The sequence below is a fragment of the Schistosoma mansoni genome, chromosome W (genome assembly GCF_000237925.1).
Source record: "Schistosoma mansoni strain Puerto Rico chromosome W, complete genome".
NCBI lineage: Eukaryota > Metazoa > Platyhelminthes > Trematoda > Strigeidida > Schistosomatidae > Schistosoma > Schistosoma mansoni.
The window spans coordinates 14801143-14829094 of NC_031502.1; the positions used below are offsets into that span (position 1 = coordinate 14801143).

General features: G+C 33.8%; 2 protein-coding genes across 2 annotated transcripts in view; one reads left to right on the forward strand and one right to left on the reverse strand.

The window, feature by feature from the left end:
- Smp_174920 (putative tyrosine/tryptophan monooxygenase) overlaps positions 1-8003 on the forward strand; it is a gene marked incomplete at both ends in the record, with an annotated part of 14505 nt that extends 6502 nt beyond the window's left edge. Inside the window, 5 exons of the mRNA XM_018788680.1 lie at positions 526-572; positions 1142-1340; positions 1881-2016; positions 7209-7304; positions 7851-8003. Coding sequence (XP_018654198.1) covers positions 526-572; positions 1142-1340; positions 1881-2016; positions 7209-7304; positions 7851-8003 — 631 coding nt within the window. The remainder of the gene's footprint in view (positions 1-525; positions 573-1141; positions 1341-1880; positions 2017-7208; positions 7305-7850) is intronic.
- Positions 8004-11559: 3556 nt separating this feature from the next.
- Smp_096160 (ADP-ribosylation factor-like 13, arl13) lies at positions 11560-26137 on the reverse strand (the record flags this gene model as incomplete). The annotated part of the gene is made up of 6 exons (XM_018788681.1): positions 25995-26137; positions 25755-25957; positions 20193-20263; positions 19894-20143; positions 12836-13397; positions 11560-11838 (listed from the first exon to the last, which is right to left on the reverse strand). Exons 2-6 carry the CDS (start codon positions 25799-25801, stop codon positions 11560-11562), a joined length of 1209 nt encoding a protein of 402 aa, XP_018654199.1. The 5' UTR covers positions 25802-25957; positions 25995-26137.
- Between the last annotated feature and the right edge of the window lie 1815 nt (positions 26138-27952).

The window sequence follows — 27952 nt, forward strand, 5'->3', positions numbered from 1 at the left end:
CCTAACACATCGATGGGAAGATTCAAACAAACAATACTAAGTGAATTTATACTTCACCCCATCGCACAAGCAAGTGGCTATCAGGACTCAGTGGCCGAGTGGATAACGCGATGGCGTTTGAAGCGAACGATACTGGGTTCGAGTCCTAGAGTGAACATCAACTCTGAGATGCAGGTACATCCAGCTGACGAGTCCCAAATAGGACGAAACGTGCGTCCTGGATTCCACTGCTAGCCACTATCCATCTCTGCTTATCATAGTTCTCAGTAGTTTATATGATCAATATTTGGACGATCATAAGGCCAAAAATTAGTGAATTATATTATAGGGTGTTTACTATTACATAGAACTATGTATTTCTTTAGGCTACCAAAATGTCTACAGTTGTTCCTAGTTGTATTTCTCATCAAATCTTACGAAAAAAATTTTTTTAGTGTATGGTACATTAAACTGTGAATATTGAATGCGTTATAGCCAAATACCATTTTTATAATTTTTTTTTCTTCAAAATATATACAAAACTAGCGAATTCGACCTGCCTCAGTTACAAGTGGTATCAGACTTTTTGAAAGGTAAGTCGATTCCAACTACTTTATCTAAAAGAACGCAAATTGAAATGATTTAAGTAAGAAATAACGTGAGAATAATATATTTTTGTTTGGATTTCCGTGACACTATTAGTGAGTCATGATTATTTCCGGTGTGATGATTACAGCTCGAAAGTTAACAGCTTTATTTTTTGCTGTTATTTTGGATAAAATTCTCTTTCTTTCAAATCGTCACCACATCCAGATCAATAGTCCAGGTGATAACGATAATCTTAGTAATTATGCTCACATTGTTAGAGAGTAGTAAAACGGAAATTATTATGACTACCTGAGCTCTCTTCATCGAGGAGGCACCACTTTAGTTGTGCTATCAAAGGAGACAAGTTACAGTTTCTGGATATTTATCTATCTTTGGGGTTCTGTAGCTCGTTACACCTTACTTATGGATAATGCTCGATTTCTAAAGCTTCAAAGAAAATTTACAATGCGGTAAATCTTTATCTGTAAGCTACAAATAGACGTATTATCGTTCAAATGTAGTTTGAATTAATGAATTTATTCATGACACTATTTCATCTTAGATTTTCTTGAAGTTACTGTACAAATTTTCACAATAATAAGGAGACTTATTCATTTTGAATTTTGCAATTATAAAGCACGCACAGGATTTTGTCTTCGACCAGTTGCAGGTTATCTGTCTGCACGTGATTTCTTGTCAGGTTTGGCATTTCGCGTATTCTATTGCACTCAATACATACGTCATCAGGCTGATCCATTTTATACACCAGAGCCGTAAGTTATTTGTTTTGTTTGTGGTTCTATTTCCAGATATAATTAAGTCATAAAGAGATATTCGTGTACCTCCCTCAGGACCCATCTGAGTGAACACATGGAACTATTCACAATTTATAGGAACAGATGAAACTCTTATCATCAAGTGAATTATTTGAAACGAGACAGATATAAGAATAAGTTACTTTGGTGATTATAATATATTGATAATAGGAGGTGGAGACATTAGAGCTTAACATTTTAAGCCATTAGGCTATGAAGCAAGAGTTTTCCAAATTTCGGATACTGTCTGGTTGGAATGATCTTATTTAATAATTTTTATCGCTTCTGGATCAGTCAGTATAAATCATTTAATCATTTTTTCATCGTCTTATTTTTACTTAATAATTCTTCGTAGTCTTAAGTTCGGTGATGTGTTCCGGTTATCCCGAGTCTCAGTGACGTTTGAGTTACTGAGAAAATTATTCATATAGTTGCCGATTCATGCGTTGTTACTGAAGGTCTCTTTAACTCATTAATCAACTCAGTCGTAGCAACTAGAAACGATGCTACTCTAAAATTTCATTTACTTTGCGTCCTTACAGATTATGTAATTTTAGGACCCTCAGTATCAGGCTTCCTAACTGAAATTTGTCTGAGTATTGACCCAGAAGTTGTCTTTGACTCGAAATCAACAGTGTGCCTAATGAATTTAAAAGTATTGCTTGTTATGAGAGAGACTAACTATGATCATTTCTCCTGCCTTACATTTGATCTAGAGTTAAATTGATATGCAGACATTTTACGAGTTGAATATTTCACTGCTGATGATACACCTACCACCACAGATATGTAAATTCCACCTCTACAAATATTTATTGTGACTTAAAATTTAATGTTACCACAACCACTTTGTCTCAAATTTTCGGTGAACTTTTATATGATATATAATACCAGCGTTTTCGAATGACTAAAACTCTTTCTGATGACTATTTGATACATTCCGGTAAAGTCAGTAAGGATTATGATAGACTTAAAATTAACAAAATGACGGCTGATCATTTTAGATATCTGGTTTTCATTTTTGGTTTGAAAAATGATGATGCAAATATCTTTACTGTATTTCTGTCGTGCATCGAGCAAGATCTCGAAACGATACTGTAAATGATGAAAAGAAAATGTTATCATTTCAATAATCTCTAACTTGTCTCGGGTGTAGTAGAATACGACTCAAAATTTATTAATATGACCACTTTCATTGCAGTAAAACTCTCCTTAGCTTTTTATAAAACTCAAAAAACCTGCCTCAAATGATGCTATTTTTGTTGGAGGTTTTTATTTGTTGGATACGATTCCAAATTAATATAAATGTCTTGATTTTTGGAGGACTTTGACAGGAAGGTTGAAAAATGCACGGTAGGTATAGCTTTGTAAAGATATGGCAGTGAGCGCTAGACAGCAGTCGATAGTTTTCTTTCAAGTAATCGAATAATGTAGAGGTTTGTAAATCATTTATATAACTACCACCTTTTATTAAAGTGGAGTGAATTAATTGCTGATCATACTTAACTAATGTTATTAATTAATTAAACATTTTTCAAATAATAATTCATTGATTTCGGTGTTTGTTTTTTAAATTCAGTGACTGCTGTCATGAACTGTTGGGTCACGTACCTATGTTAGCTGATCCAAAGTTTGCACGATTTTCACAAGAGATTGGTTTGGCTTCTTTGGGTACAAGTGACGAAGAAATAAAGAAATTAGCCACTGTATGTTTTTTTTCTAAGAAGCTCGAGTGCTGTATGGCAATCTAACTTTACGAAATATTAAGACAAATTTCCATAAATCAATTAGTGAAATTAACAGCCTATGCATACAGTTTTTTGACCACTAAATCTATAACTGAGTGGATAAGAACTATAGAATTATATAAGAAATGAATCCAGAACAAAGAGTTAATAAAGGTTCAGAGACTAAATTTTGAATTTTCTACTTATACCGACAACGTACATCAGTTGCTTTCAGGTGGACCAACGTTCTGAACAATCGATTATCCAATGTATTTTGAATAGGAATAATGCTTACCAAAGCTATTTAAGTCAATTTCATGTAAATAGGTGATTTATCTTCTGAAATAGACCTTATATGTACCAGACTAGTGTGGTAGTTAATATACACTAATATAACAGACTTGTTATAAGTCGAAGATTGAATTTCATTGAAGAAATGAAATAATTCTGGAGAGAGTTGTTTCTTTTCGATGATACCACTTAGTAAAGCCATCCATTTATAAATATATTGATATATAGAGAGCTCTCTTAGATTGATTTGTAAATTATCTGGAAATACCACATATCCAAAGGAGGTTGCTCAATGATGTAGTGACTAATTGGAAAATTTCGATAGTGTAATAAGAAGACGAAGATTATCAGAACTATGTTATATATTAGCGCAATACATTTTGAACAATCTGATCACACATATACTTGTTAAGAACATTTATATATAAAAGATAAAAGGTCAACTAGACTGGAAATGGGGGGTTAAGAGTAGACAAGGATAATAAGGAGGAGCAATCGTGATCTGAAAATTAGGGTGTGTGAACATGTACCTGTTACGTCTGGCCGATTTTGAACGCTATATTCGCTTTCCTAAGCTAGTTCCGTAACCCCCGAGCTAGAACTATACACCGACTTGAAGACCAGAGAAAAGGCACAAAGTGTGTGGGAAGCACTTTACTAAAGGGTTCATTTATGTACAGAAAATACAGGGATTTTATAGTAATTTAAGAGACCTTGAGTTTTACCGAAAGTTCTAGAATACTGCTAAACATAGTAGCAGTGTGTTAATCAGCCAATCAGGATCTCGTTATTTTAGTAACATAACTTCACACAACTTCTAATTAATCGCTGATTGGATGGGGCTCTTTATGAGCCTCTGTTAGAGTTCTCCGGAAGCCGACTCAACACCTCCCTTTTTTTTTGAAGATTCGGGGTAGGTATCCAGACTGCATTTGCCGACTTCATCCTCCCCCACGAAACAATGTTGGATCCTCATATCTCCAAATTACAATTAATATGACATTATTTAGAACATATTTCTCGCATTGAATAGAGAATCCACTGGGGATGACTAAATGATAATGAACGACACTTGACTTTAGGTCATCAAAACTTGGCTCTTCTGAAACATTTCCATCAAATTCATTAAGATTTTCACTAGAGGATATTTGACAGCTAGGGGAATCAGCATCTAATAAAATTGCATTAGCTTTTTGACCACCATTTGATTCGACCGACTTATTTTTCTCATCTTCATAAGAATTTTCATCAAAATTATGTGCATCATTACGCGAACCCATATCTGGTAAACTGACATAAGAAATTGGATATGAGGCTGATTCATCATAAACTTTTATCTCCCGATGATTTTGAATTTTATTTGGCACAATTTGGCTTACTGTACTGTCCCAGTCTTTTTCTGGGTGTGCGTCATTCCAGCTTTCTTGACCGATATCATGTAACCCGTAGTTTAGTTCTGACTGAAGTTTGTCTTCAGAGATCGAGGGATTCAATGGTGCTTCATTAGACTCTGGGCTCAGGGCTTTGTCTACGGAACCTTTTTTTTCTTTGTCATCCGATGCCATTTTACCTTTTCCATCAGATATGAAGGGAGTTGAACCCTCAACTGGGCGTTCTTCTGAGACGGCTATTTTTGCACCGTTATCTGCATTACAAATAAATCCTTTAGTTCCTGAAATATTTTGTTTAGTGAAAAACTTGTCCAAAACTGTTTCAAATAGTTGCCGCTGGAAGGCTAGCATCTGCTGTTGCCGGTGCTCTAATATTATCAGCGCCTGTTCTGGAGAAATCGTCATTTTTTTTCTACTGATAATAATAATAACTCCAAAAATTTGCCGGCAATTATTACAGCTTGTTTAATTCCAAAATCACGTCTCGATTGCTGTATTTCTTTTTGCCAGAATTCCCGACGACAATTGTTGTATTTTTTTCTTTTGCGTACCAAAATCCCCGTCGCCACTGTTAAGTCTTGTTGATTGTAGTTTTTCCCCGTCGCCACTAATGGTTGCAGAAACAACTCGGCTTTTGTGGTGTCGTATAAAAGTGTAAAAGGCGTATACTAAGGTTTACTGAAGCCTTAGCCATACGAAAATTCAAAAATTGTTTGTTCTCTCTTTAAACCTACCCTGGTAATATTAGCTTATTATCCACAGTGATTAGGTTTCAAATTGTTTTCACATTATTACTATTACTATCCTTGTCTACTCTTAACCCCCCATTTCCAGTCTAGTTGACCTTTTATCTTTTATATATAAATGTTCTTAACAAGTATATGTGTGATCAGATTGTTCAAAATGTATTGCGCTAATATATAACATAGTTCTGATAATCTTCGTCTTCTTATCTAAATTTATCAAAGGGACTAATTGGAAAATGTTAGGGTGAAAATGGTTTGCAGACGAGAGATAATTATTCATTTCATAAATCTGAATAACAGAATAATTAAGAGTTTTTATAGTGGAATAGAGGTTTGTGGAGATTGCAGTGATTTTAATGGTTTGATTCATGAGACGATGTAAACTAGACCACCATTGAAAACCTGAAAGCACAGGACGGCCATTTCTTCCTAGTATGGGACTCCCCAGTAGTTCACATACACGATCCAGCATGCACGCACAAACGTTTAACCTCTAGACCACTGAGCCGGCATCCATCGGTGTGAATGTTTAACTTCAATCGATCTATGATCCTGCGCAACCACTCATCCATCTTCTGAGGTAGATACCTGTCCCTATCTGACACGAATTGGACTCCAATGGTCACGGTTTCTCACTAGAATTCCAGGAAATTTGTCTTGAAGCCAGTCACTAGTGAGAACATGACAATAGCTAACTAATAATTGTGAAAAAATAAGAAGGAAGCAATCGCAATAGACTATGGAATACAGAAGATCGAAAAAATGGTTAAGAACACGGTAAAAGGAAAAACTGAATTTGTATCTTTCATGGATGAAGCCTCTACCGTACATATGTTTCTAATTTTTTTCTCATTTAATCCAATTTAATTGAAGGTATAGATGACTTTTCAAGCGGATTATAGAGGAGCACCATGATCAGAATTTACGAGATGTACCGGAAATGAACTATTAAATAATTTGCTTAATCTTTTTGAGAAGCAGATAATGTAATATTCGGAAATGCGTTTCGAAAGAGCTCCTTTAATGTGCTCGATAATAACGTGATCTATACTCACTTACTTCCTTACGCCTATCACTCACGTGAAAAAGCATAGGCCGCCTACCATCACTCTTCATTCAACCCTGTCCTGGGCAATCCTTTCCAGTTGCTATTCATTTTCTTGATGTCTACTTCGAATTCCCGGCGTACCGGGCAAAGTTTAAATAATTTGTGGTTTATTCTGGTTAGCATTATTTAGCAAGATTATTTTCTGCAGGTTGGTGTTGTTGGTCTATGCTGAACCCTCCTCCTTTGCTCGGGCTTGTAACTGGCAGTAACCCTAGAAGAGCTACAGGAGGATTTAACATGATCTGTAAGAGCAATTAAACTTATGGATAGACACTGATGTTCCTCAAAGGTGGAGCTTACCTTTCGTTCATCTATGAATTTATGTTTTAGTTTGTTGAACCTGTACTTTGTACACAACTATCAACATGAATTTCTTTGCTTATTTACATTTACTGTCCAGTGGCATATCATGTTTTGTTCGGATTGAGATTTAATTGTTATAATGTGTCTAACAAAATTTGATGGATTTCTTCATTCACTAGTCATTGTAATTTCATTATATGATTCATGAATTTCCATCTCTAATGATAAGTTAACTATTCCTCTCATCTACAATGAAATAGTGCTACTTTTTCACCATTGAATTTGGTCTCTGTCGACAAGATAACCAACTGAAAGCTTATGGTGCCGGTTTGCTCTCATCTGTTGCTGAACTACAGGTACGCAAAACCAGTTTTTAAATTTATAGCCTACCACTGTTATTTTATTCAAGTACACATTGATGTCAGATGTGTTCTATGTTTTCGAAGAATTATTCAATCAGTAATGTCCGGAACTACTAAAATTTTATGTTATGGTGATACAGAAATTGTTTATTGAAAACATTAGTCTGAGGACGACAATGTAAAACGGGACAGTACAAAATACGAATGAACTCTGATTTAGTCGCATAAGTAAACTGTCTTAATGAATCTTGTCGATATAAAATAATCAAATATCTAACTAAAACGAAAATTAGAACACCATGAGTAATGGACAAGTAAATTTCCAACAACTCTCTAGGAAAATGGAATTTTTAGTTTTTGTCTATCCCTTAGTTTTAGATAGTTTTTTTGAGAAATCGGATTAGGGTTTACAACCAGATACTCTCATGATCATGCAATTATTTGTTTTAGATGATTCTTACATATCTGAAATCTTAACATTTCATGAAACCCCACAAAGAACGTAGTATTACCTACACTTTTTTCATTCCTTTACAACAGCATGCTTTAAGTGACAAAGCTGTGATTAAACCATTCATACCCATGAAGGTTATTAACGAAGAATGCCTTGTTACAACATTTCAAAACGGATATTTTGAAACTTCTTCGTTTGAAGATGCAACACGTCAAATGAGGCAAGTTTTTATTGATTAAATTCAACATTTTTTAATTAAATGAGGATTGAATTCGTGTTTACTCATTAGACGGAAATTTTAAAAATTGTACTAAGTATGTGCAAACCGTTTTCAGTGCCTTCTTGATGAACAATTAAGCTTACAACTCAATAGTCTGCAGAAATAACACAACATTTTCTTTGGCATTAACTATTCACTAAAACCCAAATATCACGTTTTGTTCAGTGTCCACTGCATGAATCAAAACTAACTCACATAGTTTAATAGCTACCGAGTGAAATTCGCGAACTATTTATAGTTCAACATTCCAATTACATTTGTTTGACAAAGGTAGTCTGTAGTACATAATGAAAGCCTTAACATAATTTTCAGTTGTAATTCCGATGGGTATGGAGATATCATCAAACTGAATGTACCTACCTATTTTTCTTCTCGTTCATTGAGTTTAAACCACTTGTATTCTACAGTATGATTCAGACAATAGTGGATTATATATAACCAAGATATTTAGCTTTATGTTACTAAAGCACCGTGAATCATTGAACAAAATTACTGTAATTACCAGTGAATTTCGCTGTCTATTTACTTGATCAATGGTTTGGAAATTGGTCCTCATAAATCGAGTAGATGACATTTCACAGTTAAGTTCTCACACAAGTTCATGCTTTGATATTTTAAAAACAGAACTCCCTAAAGGTAAGACTAAAGCTTGACTCTAAATGTCTGGCTTGCAGGCGGCGATTCGCAGTCGGTGAGAGAGAAGAACCATAGACACCTTAGTTAATCTTTCGAAACAATCTGTATACATTTCACGATTTAATAATCTATGAATAGTTTCTGCCTGATGGAGTCTTCTGATAGCCTCATGAGCTGAAACTTACACACCTTCAAAGAATGTTCACATTATAAGATCAGAATCTGTAACGAAGTTGTATTTAGATAAAGATAAATAAATATATTAGATGAAGCATTTTAACTCTCCTTAGGAATAAACATAATTCTTATTCATTAACTTTTCCAGAGAATTTGTACGCACTATTAAGCGACCATTCGATGTTCATTATAACCCTTACACACAAAGCATTGAAATAATAAAAACTCCTAAATCAGTGGCGAAGCTTGTTCAGGATTTACAATTTGAACTCACTGCAATCAACGAAAGCCTTCTTAAAGTAACACTTCCTAATATGTATCTTTTGTTGAACACCCTTAAAATTATTTACTTTTTCTCTGTGAAATTTATTTATTTTTTTGAATTAACGTAACGTGCCCGAGAAGTACAAACAGTACCTAAATTAATGTTGTAAGTAGATGTGACTTCTGTAAAAGTTCACCTCTGTGGATCAACACATATTGATGATGTATAGGTTTCTGCAGAACTGTGAGCCATGAAAATTTATTGTCATTAATCAAAATTTATTCTGTGTGACAGAATATAGTGACTTCTGTGTTAAACTTGATAGAAAAATGAATGTTTATGATATAAAATAATTCAAACTTATTCAAGATGATAAATATTTTCCAGTTATAGGGAGTTGAAAATTAGCCTGAGTCAAACGGTTATTTGTTTTATTTCCAGATCATTCATCCTCGAGTTTCAATAGTAAAACCAGAAACTTCAACGTTTCTAGATATTATACCAATTTTGAAGATCTTAGTTTAGTTTCAGTGGCTAGTGTCGATAACCTCGAATATTTACTTACACTATTATGTAAATTATCAATATAGCAACTGTCTGGAATGATGATAAAAGAGAAAATATTTTCCGCAATGCTATATGAGCATTTGTAAGGCTTAGTAAATAATGGAAAAATGAGAGGGAATAGAAACCGTTCAATCTGAACTGAGGCAACTTCATAGTGAATGGAGTTATGGTTAGCAAAACAAAAGATGGACGTTTATAAACTTATAGTTGACCATATAACATATGCAACTGAACACATAGGCTTGGCTCTAACTTGAGAGAAAATCATTCAGATATCGTTATGTTAATCGACAAATACACACTAACATTTTCATGGTCTGTCATACTAGGTGAACTCTATATATCACGTTTTGTTCATACTGTCAGTGTTACCAATCCAATGGGACGTACAATAAGCTTTGATGTTGATATTCTACAACAGATAAAACAGAACTCAATAAATTTTGGGCTGTTAACGTTTTCAAATGACGATGAAATATGGATTATATTGGAAATCATACTACTTACTGATGCAATGATTATTCACATATTCAGTCATATCATATTTGTTTCCCCTACAAAGTATTGCTATTGGTGAATTTAATTTTGCGATGAAATTTAATGTATTTGTGAATTCATTTATCTCTATTTTCCTTTTATCATTTTGTAATCAGATGAATAAAGAAATTAGAAGTCAGCAATTCACAACTAATAAAATCGTAACCGAGAACCGATCAAGCTAGTATCGTTCTTGAAAAAACTTCATTTATCAACTTGGTTATCAGACGAAATTACGTTTTTGCTTTATCGTCAATATATTTATTAGTCATTGTTACTTCTGTAAGTGCTTTATCACAATTTATCATATATTCATTGAGCATTTTGCTTTGAATTCCCTAATTATTCGTTGTGCTTCATTCATATAATATGCAACGATTAGTGTTTTCTGTACGCTTGGTTGTATCTATATTATATTTGATGAAGTTCAGTTTCTGTTCTGATATATATAATCGAATTGTTAATTACCAGTTTACATTAACAACTGAGATCAACACATATGCCACTGAATCCAAAGAGCACATGACAGGCGTCTCACATTTTCGAATAGATCATGATTTTATACAGTATTCGACATCAACATTCATGTCTCTCATCGTACTCAATATCATCCAGCACTGAACAGACCATCAGTATGAAACCATTGAGCACAGATGCAACAGTTTGATTTGAATTACTTTATGAGGTACTAAGGATTGATTTTCAGTATACCCTCACATATGCTCACAGCTTAATAATATCGATCTATCCCATGCGTCCATCGAGTCAATTACTGCTTGATTGCCTAAAGTAAATACGTCCATCTTCCATAATCAGTTAGCTTGCTTCACAATCAATTATTTGCTCTGAAAAATTGCTAAATCCGGTTTCCGTTTAAAGAGTCTAGTTTCCTGTACCAAAATAACATTGTCCATGTACATGACATCTTGAAGATACTGAGTGCCTCATATGGTAGGTGATCTTCCAGAGGTTATCCGAGAATCTACTGGATCTGTTTACTAATCTATTAACTCACACAAATAAGTCCCATAAATTACTGAGTTTTTTAATCCTTATTGTGAGATAATCACTGTGAATAATTAGCTGGTCTTGAACACAAACATACACTTAAGTTTCTTCTCATCGTCGTGTTTACGTAATAAAATTTTCTAATCAAATGCTTTTGCATTCCATTTTATTAAAATGTGGATTTCAAACACTGGACACACTTCTCTACTGATAATAAATCACGTCGAGAAGGAAAAGTATTTTATAAACAGTTGAATAAGGATAAGTGACATAAGCGATGTTTGTGTCCTAATTAATAAAAACAGTTACATATACCTTTGTACACTCAGTTTGACGATTTTAGATTAGATTTAGAAACAGAGGTTTTATAGAATTTGTTCGAATTATTTCTGGCTTCCGATGTAAAAAATTGAGATATAGATGACATTGAGCCTTCTGGTTTCTGATCTGTGATTGGATGTAGTTTATTGAAATTCGACACAAAAATGCGTGCCAGTGATGAAGGTCCTTTAGTTAATTTTGATAACGTCCCAGTTTCGGATAGACTGGAATTTTTGTCTCTCTGATCAACTTTCTCAAACAAATTTGTTCGAACATTAAACGACTAGAAAATTTGAGTTGTCAAAAATACATGGGAAAATGTTTAAATAATGAATGATCACATGTTAATTTTCATGAGATCACTGACAAAAGGTCACCAGAAATGTGAATCATTCTCAACTCCGTAAAAATCCTATTCGCAGCTGTATATGCTTCATTCATCTATGGTTCTTGTAAAACACCATTCAAAGCAAAACTTCGTTATACATAGAACTGAATCGGAAAAACAAGCTTAGTTTAGTGCTGAATATCAGTAGTTGGAAATATTAATATAGTTGAGGAAATTACAATAATTAGGTTGTTATATAACTAACTGATTATCATCCCGTTAGACTGACTCACAACCATCTAGTTTATATAGACTTTCTACTCACTTATAAAATATATATATCAGTGTAGAGCCTTGATGAAGAACTAATTGAAAAGAAATATTTCTTCGCTCAACTTGTCTTCTTACATCTGTTTGTTCTGAAGCAAAATATTTGATTCGAGTTCAAAATGAAACAATTGTACATAGACTCCTTCACTCACAAACATCCCTTTTAATAGATTATATACTAGCTGTTCGAAATAGACGTTGGAGGTAACATGACTATGGTAATAACAATAGCAATTTACCGAATTTGAGAAATTATGGCATTCATCAGTAATAGTTGAAAGTATGCCAACAAGAGACTGATCAATTGCAGTCCTGAATAGCAATGCGAAGATACAAGTAAACAACACCAAGTGAATAAGACTAAACATTGTTTGAAAATGTGGAAAGAAAAGGTAGGAAGGAATATTAGAACTCTTGATCTAAAGCAAGAGAAAGAGTAAGTATATCTGCCACACTATGGCCGATTCTAAGCAGGTCACTCAACGTCATTGACCACAGATCATGATAATAGTGCACATTCATGACTGTTTCTTTGCTGATGAGCACCCAGAAATATCACCTTTCGGATTCTGACTAGCAATAATAATATCCAAGTATTCAATAATAAAATAAATGTACTTACTTGGTGAACAGATTTTTTAACTGAAGAACTATTTTTCTCATATAACGAATGGATAACAGTTGGTGTCCTATTAACACAACGAGCACTACCATTCGCTGTTTGAGGAATCGAATAATCTTTATCACATTGGAGTTTGGTTTTCGACATATCCATTTCCGTGACTTCAGGTTGTAATTTCACGTCTTTCTTTTGACCATTGGACACCGAAGGAGACAAGGAAAACTCTCTTGATACTTCATCATTTTTTTCAACTATAGTACGAGTATTATTATTTTCTTTTGAATCATCAACACTAATATGCAGCTCTTTTTCTAAATCAATGAATAAGCCCTCTTTCTTAAAACCATGGTAGCTATCCAAACTCAATTTTTCATATTGGAATTCCAGATCAATACTACAAGCTAACTTTATTTGATGTAATAGATCACATGAATTCAATTGTGAACAGGTCAAAGAATGATTTTTCTCATCAGATGCTAATGGATTGATCTGCATAGATTTAATATCATTACATTGGTTAAGTTCTGGTAAATTAGTAGATTCTTCATATTTAGGACTGTCACTACACAACTGCAAGTAGAATGAAAGAATACGGTTTTACAAAGGTTTCCATAGAACGTTATTGTTACAATGAAATTATTTTTCTTTCCTAGTGCATGTCATCTCCAAATAATTAACCTGGAATGGATTCATAAAGTGGATTGATAGCTCTTCAAAAAACAGATAATCAGATTTAAGTCGATAAATCATAACCTCTGGGACAGACCTCTTGCTTTACTAAGAAATCCCAGATTACAAATTTCTTTACTTCAGTTCTAATCGGAGTTGCTATTGTGAAGGGTAAAAAAACGAAAACGTTTAAAGAAATATCGTTTGTTAGATGTGTCGTTAGAAATTACCACAAATCACCCGTACTGATAATATCATATGATTGACTTCGAGATGGATTTCTCGGTTTCATTGAGACAACAATTGATTAGCAAAGTTAGTTTTAAACCGCCTAACATTATAAACTGGCTGAAATAGAAAAATGTGAATCTTGTTTCCACTCGGAAGCTGACAGATATTGCACCACAATGTTAACCATGAACGGAAAGTATGCTTTTATAAAGGTCAGGTTCAGTTAGTTTTTTCTCTAGAAAAAACAAGGAAATCAAAATTAAATTCAGCTGATGCTTATTGAAAATTGGGTAAGTACTAACCAATTAACCGGTTAATTACTTTCACAGAATATTTTTCATCTTTGAGGTGACAATATGTCAAGACTTTCAGTAATTACAATTTTCAAACCAACCTGGCAAAGCATATGGTTACACAAAGGGTGCAGGTTTGACAACTACATATTTGTAGCTTTTGTAATACTCTATTTGCTTATTCACTTGTTTGACTGAACACTGGAAGCTTTATCATAATTTCTTAGAATGATTAATGGTCTCGATCTCAATAATAGAATTAAACCAATACCCATAAAGAAATGTGAATGTTTACGAGATAGTATCTGACCCTGATTGATATATATCAAAAAATATAAAAGACAACAGCCATAGCTTCCTAGGACCCATATCTATCCACATAATAAAATGTGAATTTATCGTCTTCGAATCTACCACTAGCTTTCGTTCATTTTCAAATATGATTCTCTAAGATTCCTGATAAACAACTAAAAGATAGGTATATTGTGAAAGAAAATTTTTATATCATCCGGTAAAACAGCCAAGTCTTCTGTGCTTTGTTCAAATTATCAAAAACAGTGGATTGCCTGGTATCACTAATGAATTTTACTATGCTGAATGATAGCCCAAAACAATAAGATCGTTTCGCCTAACAAAGTTTTTGATAAGTGTATACAAAAGATATACAGTTGTGCCCTGTAAAAGGATTTAAATAATGCTCTCTATTTTAATTAGTTCAACAGAAAAGATATCTTGCATACAAAAAGCTTTTGTAATGCGGCCATTAGTCAAACAATGCTTTGTAATGAGAAAGTAAACTAGTAACTTCCAGAAGAATTATGCTTCAACAAGATATATAAATGTTAAATTCAAGATCAACAGATAAAGGAACCAGAAGAGGTAGCTTTAAGACCAAATCCGTAGCCACAACGAAGTGGTAAATTTTCCTGTAAATTCATAATAAGGAGTAAAATAATAACATAAAGTCTATTTTTATTCATTAAAAAAGCAATTTCTAGAAAGCTGAGTCAATGGATTTGCACAGAAATATTCTGTAGAAATTACCACTGTAATCCTAACAGCTTTCTCTGAAACTTGGTATTCAATTAATAGACTACACAGACTCGTCAGCAATCAGTTTTAAAAGAAATGAATTATTTATAGGTTGACTAGAATTTCTGTATTGGGAATGTATTAATTTGTGAAGGCAACACAGGATTATTTTCACTCGACATTGAAATTGATGTTTATTTCAGTTAATTGTTTGAACTAATATATGATAAGATTAAACGACGTAGCGACACTGTTAATTTTGACTAATTTTGTTTAGTCTCTTGTTCCTGCCATGCTTGCCGAGAAAGTTTTGGTTCACATAAAATATCATCTACAAGTTTTGTAACTTCTCCAAGTAACTTCACAACGGGCCCCAACCAAGTAGTCAGTACCTATTAGTATGGTTTGGTCCAGTTTTCAATGTTTTCATGGACTGATGCCAAATCTTGGTTTGGACGCTCCTAAATTTCTTCCAGACAACACATAGAGCACAGAGCACGACAGATCGAGGAAGGCAGTGGTTGGACATACGTAACATATGTTCCAACCACCCCAGTTGATAGAGATTTACTACCTTATTGACTTAGCACTCTATTCCTGACCCAGGCACTTTCTACTCCGTGCTCCCGTAATATACGAGCAATGCTTCAAAGACTTTTGCGATCGAATAGTAGTAATCTACGGATATTCTCTATTCTTAATGACCATGTTTCGCACTTACAACGTAGAAAAGAGTGAACTGCTGCGCAGTAAACTCGTCCTTTGGTTGACGGATGGATATTGAGCCTCTAAATGCCTTTCGGTTTGGTCTAGTCCACCTTTTAAGGATTAAAATTACCCACCACTATTAATACATCGGAGCATTTAGCTTTTTGAAGGAAGTAGGACAGCTTCCCATAAAATCCATTTTTAACTTCATCCGAGCTGCAGCTGCACGAGCGTGAACGAAGACAACGAACAATAAAGCTTAATCGAATCATCACCATGGGTAAGCCCTACCATCACGTCAAGGTAGCAGCTACGGTTAGGCTGGATCCATGTTTTGTATAGTAGCTTCACCATGTATTCAATGGCGAAGATAAGGCTCGTCCTATTGAATAGGCCTTGTATCAAACCTCGTTTATATTGTACTAAACAAGGGCCATGGTGACTAATATATTGTTCCGTCCATAAAAGCTTTCGATAGATAGATCATTTGAACCATTTCATGAACTAACAAGCATATTTAAGAAAGAAAACTGACTGTCGCTCTCCTCTCTGTATGAAAGATTAATTTGACTTTTATTGTTGAGTTTCCCTAATAAGCAATTATCATCGATTTTTTCGCAAACTACTATGATGTCATCGATATACCTCTCTTATTAGGGCTTAGTTTTTCGAGTAATTCTTCTGAGAAGTTGTGGTCCGAAAGGTCGAGTTATAGTAACATTACCAATCTGTCGACAGTATTCAACTTTAACTGATAAATCTTTGGGAATCGTTAGATAATAAGGAACGAAGGAGTATTCAATGAAATATAGGTCACATAGAATATTAATGCTCTTTCTCAATGGTACTCTTTTAAAAACCCATTCAAATGGAAAGGATGCTTTGTCTTTTCCTTGATATTACTGTCACATAATTAATTGGTCAACTGAAACAAGTCCCTCAGAGAGTACTTACATAAATGCCATTGAATAGGATTGAGTAGCTCCGTTAGGCATTTCGTGAGATTATGTATAGGTGACCAACACCCTGATAAAATTGGATGTAAAGATATGTCAGTTTTGTGAATTTCAGGTAATCTATTTACTTGCTGTTAAAAACTGACTTGTTTATTCTTGGATCCATCTGGTAGTTGATCACTTTGAAAATATTTTTAAGTTGTACCATTGAAGTTAATGAAAGAGTCGAGTGGTAGAATGGTTTATTTCTTTTAATACTGAACGAATAAATAACTCGAAAATGTAAGTCATAAAGGCGGTCAGAAACTAGAGATTTATCTATGCATTCTACATATGATTTTCATTAATATCGTTTTAAATTCAGCTTGGATGATTCAAGTAAATTTTAATTCAATCGAGATATCCTTAATTATTCACAATAAATCTTGTAAAAATGTAGTCGAAAATTGGGTAATCACTTGCAAATTTTTTACTGATCGAAAGATATGTGTTAATATTTTCCACAACTCAGTTGTATCTCTTATTTACTTAACTTTCTACTAGTTTTCAAACTGGGTTGTGATTAGAAAGCGTTACTAACTAACAGAACTTAAAACGGTAGTCTTTACTCAGATCTATTTATGATTTTCACTAATCATACTAGAATGATGTAGAACCCTTAATGGCTTATTAGTAGAGAGCTCGAACAGTTTGTTCGAACTAATGACATCTTTTTGTAGAAAACCCTAATTTTTATTCTTGTCAGACTAGTTTATTAGAGGAATTCTGGTGATAACAATAAGGTGATTTAGAAATTGTGGAATATGGAAAATGTTTACTTGGATTGTAAATAGATTGGAAACTGTTCACAAAAACAAGTTAGTGACCAACTTCGATTCATGTTCTTTAATAGTGTAAAACGTCAACATATTATCATATCATACAGGGAAGTTTATGGGTACTAATATACAGACCTTGAACTATGACACTTAAACAGAATTCTATTGGTATATCTTAAGCAAATATAATTCAAGAATGATGAGTCAAGTTGAAAACCATGCAAATTATCTGAACACTATCTACTTTTCTAACTTTAGTATTACGTAGATTCATTTCCAGAAAAGAATATATGCACGTTTTTCCAGAAGCTTAAGTACAATTAGCTATGCCAAAAGGCTAGAGCAATGGTTTGAGTATTCTCATAACTTATGTTACTGATTTATATTGTTACACTTAACGGATCAACCTTAGCAGTATAAAACTAAATATATCAAAAGATTCAGTAGAAGATGAAGGGAACAAAGATTACTAACAAAGATTGATATAAATATCCAGAAATATAGCATGCTTTCAACAAAACATCAGCATTTTCCGTGTAGATTGAATCTTATGAACTTCTATCGTATTGTGTATTTTCTTAATATTGTAAGAAATCATTTTGCATTAGTTAATAACATCATGGATAGCTTGAGGGAAAGGATTCTAAATAGCAAATATTTACGATGACACAATTGCATGTTGATGTAAAATAGTATTATAACGTATGAACGTTACCTTAAAATTTAACTTCGGAAATGAACATGTACATTGTAAACAAACAATTAACTGAGGAGTATCGAGTTTTAAGGGAAACTTACGTTATTTTCAAAAATATTGGAAATCGTACATGTATTATCGGTTTTTACTGTTAATTGTTGGTTGATTATTTCATTTGGATTTTCACCTAAATCGTCTAGGATATCTCCTGTGAACGTATTGTTGCTGTGTTGATTGCATAGTCTTCCCAAACGTTCTCTCTCCTCTCTAGCCAATCGAACTCTTTCTTTTCTAGCCGCGCGTTCTTCTGCTTGTTGTCTTGTTTGTCTATCAACATCAGCATCAACCCGTGATTGAATGTTTATCAAATCTGACTGAATATAAGCAAGAAGCCATTTCAAGCCGTCACGAATCGCTTTATCCAACTTTTGATTAGGCAGTAACAAAGCACAACAATGCTCCTAAAAAGTATTACATTCAAATTAAGCAATCCGATTTATCATGAGAGAGTGAATATCAAAAAGTGGTATGTGTATGAAAAGTTGTACAATCTGGTGTCTATACAGAGATATGCCTGTCTGTATATTAAATCTAAATTATGGTCCCCTGTTGTAGGTCATTAACAACTTAAGTTTTATACTTATAGAAAGATTTAGCGAGCGAACGCTTAACGTTATCAGCAGATTTATAAGGACTAATGGAACGAGCGTCATGGAAAAAGGGAGTTTGCCATGTCACATTCAATATGAGCCAGTAGGAGGCACTTCAGTTCATCAGATCCATATGTATGTATATACATAGATTTCGATTGTTAGAGTAACAGACATAACATTCTTTCTGACTAAAGTTATTAAGTAGTTGTAGCGGGATAAGCATAAAGCAAATGTGAACCATTGGAATTGTCCTATCTGCAGTTATTGTTTATATATTTTTGTACAGTTACCAAACACTTGAATTGTTGCGTCCCTATGTTTTTCTACTTGTAGGCTTTCGTTAGCCCATGAATTACTATTGGATGTGCTATTTTTCTTAATTTAATGCCAATTCATCACCGATCTACTACCCAGGTCTCATCCACTTGTCGTGTAGTTAGACCTATATTACGATTTTTTAATTACGTTGAATGTGGTCACGATTTTTCTTAGTGAGCTATGAATCTGAACTATGGGCTTAGAAGTTATCTACATGCTGTGTTGTGTTCCATCTTAGCTATTGGACAAGAGAGTATGGGAAGACTGCATTCTGAACAAATAGTCGTTAAGTATCGACCTCAGCTATCGCACTATCATCGTTTTATTGGTTAGCAGAAGGTCGTTGGTACTACGTAAGCAATATCTAGGCGGAATAATCAATAGTTGGACTAGGTCATACAACTTCTCTTCTTTAATGACGTGGCGACCACACGAGTCCCAACATAATACTGGTTTTTTCCATTATTTCAGAAGCAAATTAGAAACGAGATTTACATTTACATAAAATGATCAAATAAAAACTTACCAGGCGACAAGGGCATTTATATTCATTGACGAGATCATCCAGTTGGAGTGCTGCTATCAGCTCCGACTCATCTAACGCACCTTTAATATCTCTCTTGTTTGCTAGTCTAAAGTGATAAGCACGATCCGTTACCTTGTGTAACCATCTCACAACTTACAAAAGAATCGGCTTACCGGATATACAAGGATGAGAAAGAACATTAACTAATACTTCGTGACATTCTTCTAATCTCTCTGGTGTACTTGAATCAATCACGAATATAACACCATAGACTTCAGCAAAATATGTTTCCCAAATATCACGTATTGTACGACCACCACCCAAATCATAAAGGTTGATATTAAAGCTATCGATAGCAAATTCAATACGATCAAAGCCAATAGTTGGAGCAACTAAGTCACTGGAGACTTAGATATAAATGTAAATAAAATTTTTGGATACGTGATCACAACATACCACCCTTTATGCTGAGAGATATTGTTGTCTTTCCAGAATTATCTAATCCCAGGATAACAAGAAATATTTCTCTATATTCAGAATTAAAAAAAATCGAACTGTTATCAAAACTCTAACTGCTTATAGTATGAAATATCTTGGTAAATGGGATATTACTCGTATCTAGCTATTACCTAATCTGATACTACTAGGTGTGAATCATTAGAAAATGTACTCACTGGTGAACTACAAATAAAATATGTAGAGATACATACTGAAAAGCATTCATGAATCTAGAAGGAGTACAATTTATATAAATAAACTACGCCCACAAAAATAAGCAATGTTATTAATACAATTAATAACGGCAAATTTAATGGTCAGATTTATGGTGAAAAAAATAGATTGCAGAGTTGTGATAGGAGTTGATACAGCACTATCATTTAATGTTAGGTGCAAAATTTTTGAAGGCTACATGTGTTAAAAATAAACATAAAACCGAGGTTGGATACTTTATTTGGTTAGAATTATATGTAGAAATATAAGAAGCCTTATAATTATAGGAAATTGATTGTCTCGACGTCATACATTAATCATATTAATTTAAAAAGTGTTTCAGGTTTTATGGTTACTAACAGGTTCTTCTCTGCCTAGTTATTAATAATACCTTCAGTGTTTATCCTTGGAATACGCATTGAAGTTGTTATTTAATAAAAATTGAATATAAGCAAAGTTCACTACTAGCTACGAACAGGAGTGTGTCTAGTATTTATACAAACCCACTTGCTATCGCTACTAGGCAAAAACAAATATTGAGGCAAGGTGAATAAAGTATACTTCTCGAGAATTATGTCAAAAAGAGAAATACTTGCATTTAATTGCTAAGTTCGTCAGCTATGCAGAGTATTTTAGTGTTCAAAACATTTCCATTATAAAGTGTAAACTGCATCAGCGACTGAAACGCTGTAATATTGTTTCTCTCAGAAAAGAAATATGGTTGTAGGATGAAACATGATTTGGTACAAAAATCATGGAACTTCGTTTAAGAATATCATGAGTAGGCGGTTAATATGGGAATACCATGGAAAATATGAGGCATGTCGTGCAATCTAATTTATCTGCTGTTGTGTTTTGACCAGCAAACTACTACTATAATAGACAATTAGTGTGTATCGATGATGGTTACAAAATAAGTAGTTTATAAAGACGGCAGACTTAAATATTCACAATGACTTATATATATAAAAGCCCTGATTAAATAGCTTTGTGAACAGTCTACTACAAAACCTCTATAAAACAATATATGAAATTTTACATGAGCTTTAATTATATTTTTTGTATATAGATTATTCTTTTTTGCTATATAAAACGATTCATCTTTGCTGGGTAGTCATGTGTAAGACTATATTAACTTAATCGGTCGATCGCAATCGACACAATCAATATCATTATTTTTCGGTGATAACAATATAAATAATTATAAAAAGACACTGTACCAGAAGAGAGCAGATCGTGAACAAAACCGACCAGAAATGGGCTAATCTGAACTTATTTTAGAAAAACATTGGAATGCATACTTATATTTTAGGAAATAACGTTTAAAATAGAACTTATTCAGCTGTCTAAATAACTCGGAAAACTTGGCTGTGCGAATTTCCTAGCATTGGGCATAAAAACGAAAAACAAAATAGCTGCACGCTACAACCCACTAGTAATATACTGTGCACGACTGCAGTTATTTCATACATATGACGTTATTGATATTCACGACTGAGTTAGTAATTATTGTTCTCATCACTAAACGATGGATGTCACAACCTAAATTATCAGTATTTTGGTATTCTGGATGTCCACCTCGCTTAATTTACTGTGTTCATGAAGCTCATTGATAAGCATATCTCCTCAATTCCGGTATATCTTTGATGGAAATCGATAGCTATTATTACACGTAATATTCAAAAAAGACCTTAACTACATATAAAGTGACGATTCTTTGAGTTAATAAAGAGGTTCGCTTGATTGGTAAATAGCAAGCATCATTGGTACGTGAAGTCTGTTCTTCTAAAAAGCCCTGTAACCATACTTTAAATTGTTTTTTTCCTATTCGAAAAGGAATTCTTACAGAATGAAGCGAATAACAAATGGCTGCTTCTATAAACTTAAATTAACTAGGAATGTTATCATTCGCAAAACATAGCAAATGAGTTTTGTCTCATTACTTACTCTTCAAATGCATGTAAACCAATAAGTTTAATTATTTCAAACATTAACAAAAATGAGAGCTTCGCAATTAGACCATCGAGCCAATGGGACACCAAACCACTAAACCATCTTCTTGAACTGTAAGAACATCATTTTAAACTAACTTATTTTGTTGTTTCACAATACAACATCCTTAGAAAGTGAAGAAATAATTTATGTCAGTGGTGAGTATATTTCGGAAGATAAATCTTGTGATGAGGTTATATTCGAAGTTTGATAGATTTTACGATTGGTGTGAGCTCTAGAATATTGGAGAATATAGGATTACTACTCAGTTTAACTGATATTTATTAAAAGCATGTTAAGAATGAGAAAGGAACAACTATTTTGAGGTACACCCATCAAATTTTACTCATAATTAAATGAATAGTGAAAAGTCTAATTGTTTGCAGTTTATTTATGATGCCAAAAGATCTTAATGTTAACCACCGACTCGTTTTCAATTGAAAGGTCACTATCATATCTTCGAATTGCTACAAGCTTCAGAAATTGTTATAAGATAGAAACAGTTTATAGATACACTGCATATTAAAAGCAATAAATAAACAATTCATTTCTTAAACCCCTAAGTATGTTGATATTTTGAAGTAAATAAATGTACTGCTATGTGTGTAGCTAAGGGGAAAGAAGAGAAATAGAGTGAATTTATCATATTCCGGAGGCTAAGTCGTTTTGATTTCTTTAGGTAACAGGTTGTTTTTCTTCTGCTGTACAGTAGGATTTATGGGTAAGGCCAATTGTCATTTGATTGGAAGGGTCGAGCCACACTGAAAAACTACAGCACTGAGCCAGTGGGGGGAGGAGTAATCGTAAAAAGTTATTATTCAAGCACAACTTTTGAATAAATCATGTCCTTAATTTTTAGTAACAAAACTGAAAAAGACTTACTTTGAACCATTTTACAAAAGCTGGTTATCTCAACTTTTAAATCTTGGCATATTTTATCCGAAGAATTTATTAGACCACAGACACCCTGTAAATGTGGTAGGTTCTTTTATGAAAGGAAGTATCAAACTAGCATATGACCTGAAGTATCAATCAGTCAGTTGTACGCAACATACAGTTTGGCACGAAATGCGCATCGGTTCAAGTTAGCACACCGAATAACCACAGAGAGAAGAAACTATCAGGGAAAATTCCACAATGGCGGATGCAGTAACAGTATTAGCAGAGGCAGAAATTAGGCATGGACAGAGAGACTTAGGAAGAAAAAAATGAATTATAGGGGTCCAAAGAAGCACAGGAATATTCTACAACTGAAGATCTAAGAAAAAAAAGTGGATGCGACTGTACCATCAGAACCGATTATGAGCCATGTCACTCAGCGTCCTATGAAAGTAACTCGGTGAAACATTCAGAAGCTATACATGTATGTACAAGATAAAGCATTACAAATTCCACCTAACTTGACATTTTAAGGAAAACTTTGATATAAGCAAGTGATGTGGGAATAATTATTCGGTGTGCAATCGCGTTTGTACACCGAGACACGCAAAACGTTTGTCTCTGAGGCTTCTCCATAAAAGTTCATATTAAAATATCTCCTGAATTCACTGGTCATATAGACAGCGAAAAAGAGATACTGATTAAGACACCTATAGATCAAGTATACCATTTAGTCGTTTGGAGACTTTAAACTAGTTTACTGTTGTTAACCACCCATTAAAATATTAGTGTACCGAATGTTTTAATTATAGGAATCTTCTAAAGAAAAAAGACGTACTTATTGGTCTATTTTTTTAATAATCCAGGTTTAAAATGCTTTAACGCCACATATACGAGTATTGATCTCACAGAATCGGTACTTTTTAATATAATTCTGCTAAAAATATCGACAAAAATATCTCCTTGTATTTATGCGATCATTCTCCGTTATTTAATAACATGCCGATAAGTTAACAAAGTACATAACCTGTAATCTAGCTTAAGGTTTTTAAGGTATGTGGAAAAAAAGAGCTTGAAAAACGCTTTCTCAGATAATTTTGACCGATCTGGCAGACATAATACCAGAGTAAAACATTTTTTAGAAACATGGAAAAGAATAACCATTTACCCACAAAATTAAATAAGTTAGTGAATTTAGGGTCGAAATTTCATCAATCAATGTGCCGGGGATCCCTTTTGTGAGATCAAGTAAAAAACAGTTGATAAAACGCCAATATCTGACAATAATCAATAAAGTTTACTTTGGAGCAGAGATGCTACGTTTTTTTTTGAAGGATACTAAATAACTGATTTCAACCAGTTCACAGGTTTTCATGCCTTGTAGTAGTTTTAAGACCGGAGAAGCGATGTGAAACGGTGAGCATTTTATGGGACAAAGTAGCCGTATTGTCATATTGTGGCAACCTTATGTATGGCTATCAAAAACCTATGCTTCTTAATGTGTCACGGTACAAATCTGAAATACTTGATCGATATAATTTTAGTCGCAAGATATTACAGTATGCCCATTTGTAGGTCCCCATAAGTCCTTGAAATTTAAGAACCTGTTCTCAGATTTATGTCCTCAAAACTAATGACTACATGTTGTGAGTTCCGGATAAATACTTTTCAGAGGTGTTTACAAGTAAGAAATAAATTGGATAGATAATTGCTGGATAACGTTTGACGAGTGATGACATATCTGTTTGCGTATTTCCTTTGACCTCTTAAGTGATAAAATATCTGTGTAATATCATGGAAGAGGCTTTGTATTCCCTAAATCTGCTCATCGAATGGTGATTCGAACTTTACACAAAAGTAACACCAAAAATACTGTAAATAGAGGTCTAATAAGACTCCTTTCATTACACTAAGTTTATAAGCACTATATTTTGTAAATAGACTTAGGTGTCAAAGACTTAAAAGGCCTAAAATTCATAAAATGCAAGCAGCTCAACAAATAAACTACGTCGACACCTATTACTAATTGAAAGAATTCCATAAGGAAATTCTGAAGTATGATTATAGAATTCAACAAAGTCAGAAGACATTAGGATTGAGTGAAGACTTATTACAGCTTCAAACACCAGTGAAAACATTCTATTTTTAAAAATGATAGTATGAATAAAATAAAGCAATTTAAAATTACATTGATTCCGCGCAACAATGACTATTGTAAGGGTGTGATCTTTAGAAAATGTATACAGTTACATAAAGTTTGCAGTAAATATTAATTCACTTCTGTCAACGGATCGACCTTTCAGAAATACAGATAAAGAGTTGTAATTCATCGAAAACAACGTGTAGTAAGTATCAGTCAACTTTATTCCTATCTCGACAACTAAAAGTGATATCAAAACGAATACATATCCCAATGTACTGAAAAAAATCACATACTTGTTACTATTTTGCTTACGTCTTACAAACGGAAAACACGGAGACATGCTAATACATCCCCAAAAAGGGAGAAAAACGAACTTTGGGCGATTCAAATAAGCTGCATTATTAATAACGTCAAAAGAGATCAGGTGGTGTGGTTGATGAACATTCAGTCACGAACTAAAGTAGAACGTATTGTGACCAGAGTAGGAGGGTCTGTGCTGGAAAAATACAATGAATCCTAGAAAGATCATTTACCTTGTGTATCTACACTAGCGTAATGTGAAACCAAGTAAGATAGATGAGATTGAGACAAGGTTAATCTCCTGACTAGATGCTTCCAAATCCTGTGCTTATTCAGGACCTAACTAACTGCAATCGCCTGAATGTAACACTGGAGTACTACGAAGTAGCGGCACGTTGTTATTTATGAAAAATGTCAAGGTAACATGCATTAAAACAAACGCCATCCTAAATACAATCTATGTCAGTGTAAGCCTTGACTAGGAATGACCAGCATTGGAGTATACAAAGTGCATATTTATTATGACACCGGTGTTCTGTTATTCGACACAATCAAATTTCAGTTATTATTACGCTGAATATAATGACAACTTGACACTGCAGGATTTTTATCGTTGGGGTTCAGATGCACTGACATAAAATCAACTCTGCAAATAACGAATCTTCAAATATTCAGGACTAAAAATGAAGCTATTTGGACTTTTCATCTGTGTTTATAATATCAAGGTGAAAGTGTCATGTCGCTAGATCATTTTACTGTTAGCGGTTTCCATACATTTCAAGCTTTATTGTCGTGTTAGACAGATTATATCTGTTTTTCAAGTTCTTTCGTCTGTCTTTTATTTCCCCAGGCGAGCATTCTGTTTATTAAATCTAATTCCGTAAAGTTTCTAATAACTGAATGTGTGATGTCAGATAACTTTTTTGTCACTGAAAGTGGAACGGTCACAAACAAAAATCACTGTCGGACGATTTGTAGTGGCTATAAACCTCCAAAGCTAGTGAGACACAGATTAATTTGATTTCGTAGGCACTGTGTTCTATATTCTGGTTCGCATATATGTTATGTCCAAGCCATATTTTTCAGAACGGTCATCGTTGGATCATAAAAACTGAGAACATAGAATTACCAAAATACGTTTCCTCTACCGGTGAAACTCCCATATTAACGCAGGTTTTCTTTAGATCTACAAGATGAGAAGTAATATACTAATCATTCAGCGCCTAAGTTTTTACGATGCAGGACTCGTTTCTGAGTCTCTATAAAGCAAAAGTTCACAAACATTGACAACGGTCGATCAGATAACAGTTCATTGTTTCGTGCTGACTTCGCGCAACATGTGGCTTCAAAAGATATTCGTGGTTGAACAACACTGTAATCTGAAATGTCCTTGATTCGAGGAACCCAAAGCCACATTAACAAGACGTCAGGAATGAAATGAGAATATATATTTGCAAAATGGTCGCTACTACTAGGTGTATATGCTGTAAGGTGACTGGTTATCGTATGAGGTTCCGGACATAAAGTAACCGGACGAGATCTGGTTCAGATGGTTGTCTGAGCGTCTCTTGCCTAGAGGTAAATAAATCCTTCAAATAAATAGCTCTATAAGTCTTCGACATTCGATGCTAACCGCAAGACTTATTTAGGTCACAAGCTGAATGCTTGTGACTTAAATAAGTCCTTTATACGTCAGTCATCTGATATCATGCTCCCTATATCCAAGGGTCTGAAGAATAATTGTGTTTCCAGTTTCACTGAAAATGATGTCCGAAAATGTCTCCAGTCACTTAATTCATCCCAATGTTTAGGACCTGATGGTATCCCAAACCTCCTTTTTAAAAAATGTGCTGATGTTTTATGTTATCCATTAACGAATATCTTTAACAGATCCTTCTCACCTAATATCTTACCGAAAATGTGGAGAAAGATAAAGATAGTCCCTATACCAAAGAAAGCTTCTGGTGATAAAAATGCGAAACTTAGACCCATTGCAATAACTTCACCTTTCCTTAAAATAATGGAAAAATTACTGATACAACCACTTCAACCTGCAATAAAAAAGCACTGTGATCCATATCAGTTTGCTTACAAATGCAAAAGAAGCACATTAGATGCCGTTGCTGTTCTGCATCACAATATAGTGTTCGGGTTGGAAAAGGGTAAGAAGTATGCTAGATGCGCTTTCCTG